The following is an 8,824-nucleotide window of genomic DNA, read 5'->3' on the forward strand; positions in this document are numbered from 1 at the left end:
AGCTCTAAATTAAGTTTACGTATGTAATGGAAGGACAACGTATACAAAGTGTTTAAAGATAGCTACATACGCTGCTAGTTTGACATTAAAATCATATTCTAGTCAAAAAAAAGAACATACCTTAGTTACAATGTACAATAATTTTGTAAATGAATATCCAAATAACATATAGTTGTTCAATTATTTATAGTATGACATCTATATTATTATAAAATGTAGCGAAAAAACTAATTGGGACATAAATCCAATTTTTATTATATGTAGTTTTATTAGCAGTGTTGGTGTTGAAAAAATATATATATTTTATTGTTGGTAAAATGTATGTGTGTCGTGTTTAAAAAGAGGACAATGTTTAGAAGCAAAGAAAAGCATATCTCTACAGTCACTTATTTCCTTGTTTATTACACTTTTAAAATTATTTCTGATGTATATGCATACACATAGGTAGATACTGTAGTTTGTAGTAGTTAAAATGGGTACAGAGAGGAACTTTCCCTGTCATGAATAGATGTACAATCACCGTAGAATTATTCATTTATTCAATAATGAAATGTAGGAAACACTCAGCTCTTAGGCATATAGAATATTAATACCAAAGAATAAAAATATTAACATGTAATTGTAAAATACATTTGCATAGTCTGAAATAAGAAACATCTTAAACTGTCCAGGTGTACGTACTTGCAAATAAAGTTTTAGGAAAACATTAAAACCATGAAGACACTGAAAATAGTGAGTGAATGAATGACAACGTACATTAACTACATACAGTATGTACATGCACATAGATTGTTTGCAGTAGTTAAAAGTACAAGTCAAATGATACATGATGTGTATAAATGCACAAATGTGCAAAGTGTACAGAGGTCAGTGTAATTAAGATCATTCAACTAGGAAAATATGATATAAAAATGTATTTTACAAACGAATAAAAAGTATTTAAACACAGCTTAATACGTGGCTAATTTGATAAATCATTATAATTATACTAACATCAATATATTATACCTCTATGTGAAAACACTTTTTGTTGATTACCTTTAAAAAAAAATACTTTCATGTGCTCATGAATATGTTACTATAAGGAGTCCAATGCTGTCTTGTGGTGTCTGTTTTATACCATAAGGAGAACATAGCCATGGACTATAGCAGTAGTACAATTACATTGCAATCTATTTATTAGTACAATGATTACGCGGTATATAAAGAGGTTGTTAAATCATCAAGAAGTAGTAGAAATCACCTAAAAAATTATGCAGTTGAACAAAAGCAAATATAGAAAAGTAAATGAGTTGTAAAACTTTAGCATTATTGTTTTGGACACTGTTTTATCCAAAAAACATCTAGTTTATATAATAGTTTGCCTTTTTAAGAAATACACAATTGGAAATCAGTTGAAAATGTTGAAAGCAATAACTAGAAATATGTATGCATGTGAAATTCAGCCAATACAATATTAATCAGTAAGGTATGTACACACAAATAGTTAAAGAGTAACAATGATTTAACCTAGCCTTAATGAATGGATATACAAGTGCAGTGAGGTTGTGGGAAACATTCTGCTCTTAAACATGTAAAATATTGCTACCAAAAAATAATAAAATCCTAAAATGTTTAACATTTTGAAATGGTTTTGAAAAACAAACTTGCTAAAACACTGACAAACCGAGTAGTGAATGAAAAAGGAACAGAAAAAGCAAATTAAAAGAGTAATTGGTGAAGAGGTTTGGGTCTGGTTTATTACTTTAAAGAATATATGTACAAATGCAGTAGGAGTACCCTGCTTTTAAATGATGTGTACTAATGCACAAAGGTGCATGGTGTACAATTGTATAATAAATGATTAAATTAGGAAAATTACATATACATACAAATATAGTTTGTATTAATATTGTTGTGAAGACTATTATCAACGTCACCTTGTATTTCCGCCGTCTGTTTCGAAAAAGAGCCGTTCTAAAATACTGACACACAAGAAACTACGTGAAGAACATGCAAAGAAAGATAGATAGACAGACAGACAGACAGACAGACAGACAGACAGACAGACAGACAGACAGATAGATAGATAGATAGATAGATAGATAGATAGATAGATAGATAGATAGAACTTTATTTATTCCTTCAGGAGAGTTCCTTCAGGAAAATAAAAATGTTCAGCACAATCCCATTTAAGATCAGACAAACATTACAGGGAGACAGAACAAGATCGCTGACGGGTCTGCCAACTTGCAGCACTCCTTACAAAAAAGGTGAAATACAGGTAAACAAGTAGGGGCGAATGGGAGAAAAAAATAAAATATTAAAATAAAATAAAATAAATCGATCTAAGCCTGGGCCCCAGGAGAGTGGGTCTAGACTGAGGCCAAGGGAAAAAAACAAACAAAACAAAAACAAAGGTTACAATGGGGAAAAAAGCAATGATAAAAGCATGGGGATTGATGGTACTCTAAAAGCACCAAAAAAAGTCACACTACACTTAAACTTTGTGAAATCAAGAAGCAAAAGTTGAGTTGCAGCTATACATTTAATTAAATGTTGTTACATTGTTGTATAATGACAATAAAAGCTACACTTATAATACAAATTAAATCCACAATACGTATATTTAACATGTAAACATTACAAAAAGAAGAAAACTATCAATATTCCTACAATGTAGTCAAAGGCAATTAAAACCATTGTGTTAAATATTTTTTAAAAATGATGTGTATTAAACATTAACTTTATTTATACGAATCATGCATAAATCAAAATTAATCCAAACAATAAATGTAATATTATTTCCTGAAAATCTTACAATGATAAAAAGTAGACATTTAAAGTATAAAAAGTAGTATGGGAAGATTTGCAAAACTTTGGCATTATTAGATTAGAGATTACAAAATATTACAAATTACAAAGAGGAACATAGCTAGGACTTGTAATCTCGCTAGAAAGATGTCCAGGCATCGAGTACTTGTCTATGGCCCCCTGCCTGCGAGAGGCAATAATGAGAAGTATAGCAGATTAGTCTCGCTTAACAAGTGGCTGGCTAGTTTTTGTAGCCAGGGACTAACGTTTATTGATAATTGGCCCTTTTTCTGGGACAAACCGGGTCTGCTGATGAGGGACGGCCTTCAGCCAAACCAGGAAGGCACCATCATCCTGCCTAGGAACACAGATGATTGTTTGAATCACACTTGACTAACTACACTACAGCAAGCCAGGTCACAGGCAATTACAGTGTCTGTTAGTCCGAGTGAGGAGTCACTTAAGATAGAACTAGCCAGCGCCAGACTGGAAAATCCCTGCAGATATAGCATTTCTCCTTGAATAATACATAACTCACATGTTTTTTCTGCAATGACCGTGCCAGATGTGGACATGCATTCTATTGAGTTGGCAAATTATGATGCGTTCAGTTTATCGCAGGACCAAGCAAACAATCTGAAGAGTCCCGTCATATCATTTCCTAGATATAAACGTAACATTATTAATATTACTACTACGGATAACTTTAACAAAAATTCCTCAAAACAGCCCACTACCTACAATATGGGCATTTTGAACATAAGATCATTGTCTCCCAAAACATTATTAGTTAATGAGGTTATTAGAGACAACTATCTTAACGTCATTGGTCTCAGTGAAACCTGGCTCAAACCAGACACATTTTTTTGCGCTGAACGACGCATCTCCTCCTAACTATACGAATGTGCATATTGCCCGTCCCTGTCCATCTACGGTCCCCTCCAAGGTTTCTCATAGTTATCCCGTTGGGTTGAGTTTTTTCTTGCCCTGATGTGGGATCTGAGCCGTGGATGTCGTTGTGGATTGTGCAGCCCTTTCAGACACTCGTGAGTTAGGGCTATATAAGCAAACATTGATTGATTCATTGATTGATTAGCTTTTACGCATTTACCATTCCTATGCAACTAATTGTTCATTTTTTTTACTGCAGGATGTGGCTTAAAACTTAAAATGTAACCATGCAATCAACAGCACGACTTTAGTATTATTTGTAGTATTGTTAAAACTACTGTTGCATGGTATATTTTAATGTTGGTAAAAAAATATATTATCTGTTGGTGGCATTTAAAATCGAGATATATTTTAGAAACAAATAAACACTTATTTCTCACTTCCTTAGTTTATGATATAAAGTAAGATTAAATGGAACATAATAAAACAAATAGTGTTGGAACATTTTCTTGAAAATAGTGGACAGTGTTAGGGTTAGGTAGAAACTGAAGGAATGTTGCGATGTCATTGTATGATCAGTTGTCTCAGCATCATCCAATGATGGGGAGCTTGTCAATAATGAAGGATGTGACTGTTTCGATTCCTATGACAGAGCATATTTTACATTTTAAAAGGGATTAATATTAAACACACTTTCTTTAATTTACAAAGCTCAAACACACCGGTGTTGAAGCGACAATGAATGGTTAGAATTTTTAATCCAATTTGTTGTTGGTTGATTATGCAAAATAATGAAATTTTATATAACTAACTGTGTTAAACATATATTAAATATACAGTATATTAAACACACATTGTGTCATTTACAATGCTCTTAAACTTACCAGTGTTTCTGGAGTAACAACTCTTGGTCCTGTGACAATTGAAGGTTGGTCCCGCCACACTTAGCACGCTCAGACACCGATGATAGTATCCCCAAACACGCACGCATGTTTATATGACTGCTTCTATTTTTATTTCATTGTTATTTCAATCAACAGCTGTCAAAATCGGTTTTAGACTGCATTATACATTAAATATATACTGTGTCATTTACAAAGCTCTTAAACTTACCAGTGCTGAAGCGAGAATTGAAGGTTGGTCCCGCCACACTTAGAATGCTGAGACACTGTTGATAAAATTCACAAACACGTGCGCATGTTTATATGCTCCTAGTTTTCCGTTTTCCACACCCCAGGTTAGACAAACCCCTTCATTGTTATATTAATCAACAGCTGTCAAGATCGCTTTTAGACTGCAATAGACAGGAGGGTGGGGACCCCTACATCCCCCATTGTAGACCTTTGACAACAGGTAATCGTTATCTCAATTCACCGAAAATTTGATAAAACAGGCAGGGAGGGGCACTTCCCAAACTTCCTGTAAAAAAAGTCCTTATTGAGGATACAAGAACCCTCTTCAACTCTACACACAGTGACTATCGCTGCAATAAATTCAAATCGAATTAAATAAATACATAAATTATTGTTTTCACATCTTTAGAAGACCTCCATCCATCCATTCATTTTCTACCGTTTGTCCCTTTTGGGGTTACGGGGAATGCTGGAGCCTATCTCAGCTGCATTCGGGCGGAAGGCACTTACACCCTGGACAAGTCGCCACCTCATCACAGGGCCAACACAGATAGACAACATTCACACTCACATTGACACACTAGAGACCATTTAGTGTTGCCAATCAACCTATCCCCAGTTGCATGTCTTTGGAGGTGAGAGGTAGCTGGCGTACCCGGAGGGAACCCACGCAGTCACGGGGAGAACATGCAAACTCCACACAGAAAGATTACGAGCCCGGGATTGAACCCAGGACTACTTAGGACCTTTGTATTGTGAGGCACATGCACTAACCCCTGTTGCACTGTGCTGCCCCTCTCGAAGACCTGTCAAATTAAATATATTAAGAATAAGCGGTAGAAAATGGATTCATGGATGGATGGGTATCTAACATATACACCGGAAGTCAGGGGATGGGACTTTATAGTCTTTTTGTATAATTTTTTCGGATTAAATGTACTCACTTTTTGACAGAAAGTATATCCTATATTTTCTGATTTATACCTTAGGACAGGGATGTCAAACTAATTTCTACTGAGGGACACATCACAGTTATGGCTTTTAACGGTGTTTAATATAAGAAAATAAATGTATAAGGATTCGCCTCATGATATCATTACACAGTTGACAATACATTTGATGTTTTGAATTTTCTACATAAAAAGGTAAAAAAATGTTAATTGTTTGATGGGAAAAAAATGGTAGTTTAGTGACCAGAATTTGACTGTAAAATTAAAGGTGTTTTTACAGCATATTAATGTTGTTGGAAAAACAGTGCCAGTGTTTTTGGCAATTGATCTGCCAGAATGTTTACCTTTAAAAAACTGGCTTACTATTTTTTCATTTAAAGTATATTATTATACAATAACAACTTGAGTTTGACATCTGAAAAAGACAGATAATCTGATATTCGAGAAGTTAAGTTTCCTCCATGCAGGCAAATAAGTATGACTTAATCCCGAATGAGTCAGAGCTTTTCTTCCCACAACACACACTCACACACACACACAACCTGGAAAAATGCAGCTGACAAGAGACTCACTGGAAAATTATCCCAAAGGTAGGGCAAGTTAGCAAATAAAACAGAAGTAATTCTGAATTTGATTCAAAGGTGCCCACAAAATGGATGTGTGGTCAGTGTAGGCAAGTAAGGCATAACTGTGTTATGGATTTTTTGTATGATTGCAATCATTTTTTGTGTGGAAAGCTGCAGGGCATAAGAGTGTGTGCTACTGGCTGGCCTACTTTTCACAGTATGTACATAGACACAATTAATGGTATTAAAACCTTCATGTAAACACAATTTGGAATAATCACACGTGAGGATCAAAATTTCCTTCCGATGTAAACAGTTCTCCTGAAGTTTAGGTCGAAATTATCCTTACTGGGCATGTCTGTGATATCAGATACACCTTAGTGGTTGACTGTCTTCAGATTAAATCTACTTTGCCCATGTACACAGTATTACAGCGATTCTTGTAGTACTCTGATTTGCCACACGGAGAAGTGGGGGCGATTGTGAGCTAGCAGATGCATGTCGCCATTTCCAGTCTCAGAGTATTTTTTTTGTCAGATTCAAAAATGGTGTTTCACTGTTCTGCTGAATCATTTGAATGAATGTGTCTGCCAAAATGGAAAATAATCAAATACTTCTCTGAACTTGACTTGTACACAAAAAATAGATGCTCATTCAAGTGAATTTTCATGGAGGATAATCCATGCACTTCACATGCAAATATTGTAGAAATTAAGGAAGGCACCAAATGTTTTGTTTTTATTTTAAAGAAGAAAATAAATGGAACCAGTAATTATTTGATAACACTTTTAGGAAAATTAATAACTCTTTTTCTTCTTTTTCTGGTTACCTTTAATGAGCAACAATGAGCAATGGGGATTAGGGCAGGGCTGTCCAATTTGTGAGTCTCAACTAATTTAAAATGAATGAAAAGTGGAATAAAAAAGCAGACAGGTGAAATGTAAGAAGAAAAAGTTGCAATGTTGAGTAATGACATGCTTGGCGGTCAAGCTCTATGTCAGGCCATAAAGGAAACATCGTGGGGGGCAGAGCGGGTCAACAAGTGGCTCTGGCTAAAGAGGAAAGACCCCAACTGGTCACCAAAATAAATCACTACTCATACTGAGACTGGGCAGATACAGAGGGGGGTGCTTCTGGGACGCCAGAATGCACCGCTGAACCTACTTGAGGCGTCGTGGGCCCAGTTAGCGAAACGTCCATGAGAGTAGGAGCCCACTTGAAAACCCTAATGATGTGTCTGCCCAGCCTGCAGCAACAAGGATAATAAGTCAGTGTCTTTAAGTCTTCAACACGGGAGGTAGAATAGATAGATAGTTAGATAGTACTTTATTGATTCCTTCAGGAGAGTTCCTTCAGGAAAATTAAAATTCCAGCAGCAGTGTACAGAGATGAGATCAATTTTTTTAAAAAAGTAAAAGGAAAATAATGGGGGTTTAAATGGAAACAAAATAGAGAAATATTACAATAAGAACAAAAAATAAAAAGCAACAATGGGAATCAAAATATAACAGTAAAATAAGAATATAACAAGAGAAAGTAGGCAGTAGTGACCATGTTATGAAAACGTATTGCACTGTTAATGTTTTGCATCCCCTGTCATCCTAGTCATCCTTTATCAGTATTTATTGCCAACTTTCCCAACTTCTTTGTCACGTGTTGCTGGGATGAAATTTTAAAGTTGATGATTATTTGCAAAAAAAAATGTTCATCAGTTTGATCATCAAATATGTTGTCTTTGTAGCATATTCAACTGAATATGGGTTGAAAAGGATTTGCAAATTATTGTATTCCGTTTATATTTACATCTAACACAATTTCCCAACTCATATGGAAACGGGGTTTGTACTTATTGTCTCCACTGTATATATATACAGTATATACACATTATATTAAGTGGACTGTCACCAGTGGGTGAGTCAAAACTTGTGAGATACATTTGCCAACGCACCTGTATCATGACGCTCTCTATCTGCCTCTCTTTCTGCTCCTCCTGCACCTGTCGTAGGAACCTCTTACTGTCGACGTTCTCCTCCTCCTTCATGGCGGCCACCATCTGCCTGTCCCGGTCCACCCGCGAGGCCTCCAGCTGCTTGTGCTCTTCTTGGGCGCGTCGGTGCGCCACCATCTTGTACTGTTGACTCCTGCTCAGGCTATGATTCAGACACTGCGGGGAGACAACATGATTACTCACCACCTTTACGTCCTCTGCCTATTTACAAAGATGTTTCTTACCGTTTTTGCAGCGTTGTCCGGCTTGTTCAAGCCTAACTTCTTACTGATAATTATTTTGCCTCGATTCATTTTTACACGTTTTTATGTACAATCAACTTTATATCTACATACACGGCGATTTTAAACACAACTCTTCTGCCCTTTCTTTTCACCGCGCTAAACTACCGTGTCAGTAAAGAGCTTTAAAGTCCTTTAAAGCGTGTTGACGACGTTTGGCAAATGTTTTTGAGTCTTTGTTTCCATGGGAACCGCCGAAGGT

The 8,824-nt window shown here is 35.7% G+C and overlaps 1 protein-coding gene across 1 annotated transcript in view; it reads right to left on the bottom strand.

Moving 5' to 3' along the window:
- The window catches only part of mns1 (meiosis-specific nuclear structural 1), a 24,363-nt gene extending 15,539 nt beyond the window's left edge, over window positions 1–8,824 (bottom strand). Inside the window, exons 1-2 of the mRNA XM_061881788.1 lie at window positions 8,566–8,824; window positions 8,282–8,497 (exon numbers count right to left, since the gene is read on the bottom strand). Of these exons, the coding sequence (XP_061737772.1) occupies window positions 8,282–8,497; window positions 8,566–8,634 (285 nt within the window). The 5' untranslated portion in view covers window positions 8,635–8,824. The remainder of the gene's footprint in view (window positions 1–8,281; window positions 8,498–8,565) is intronic.

Source organism: Nerophis ophidion, linkage group LG02 (assembly GCF_033978795.1).
Source record: "Nerophis ophidion isolate RoL-2023_Sa linkage group LG02, RoL_Noph_v1.0, whole genome shotgun sequence".
NCBI lineage: Eukaryota > Metazoa > Chordata > Actinopteri > Syngnathiformes > Syngnathidae > Nerophis > Nerophis ophidion.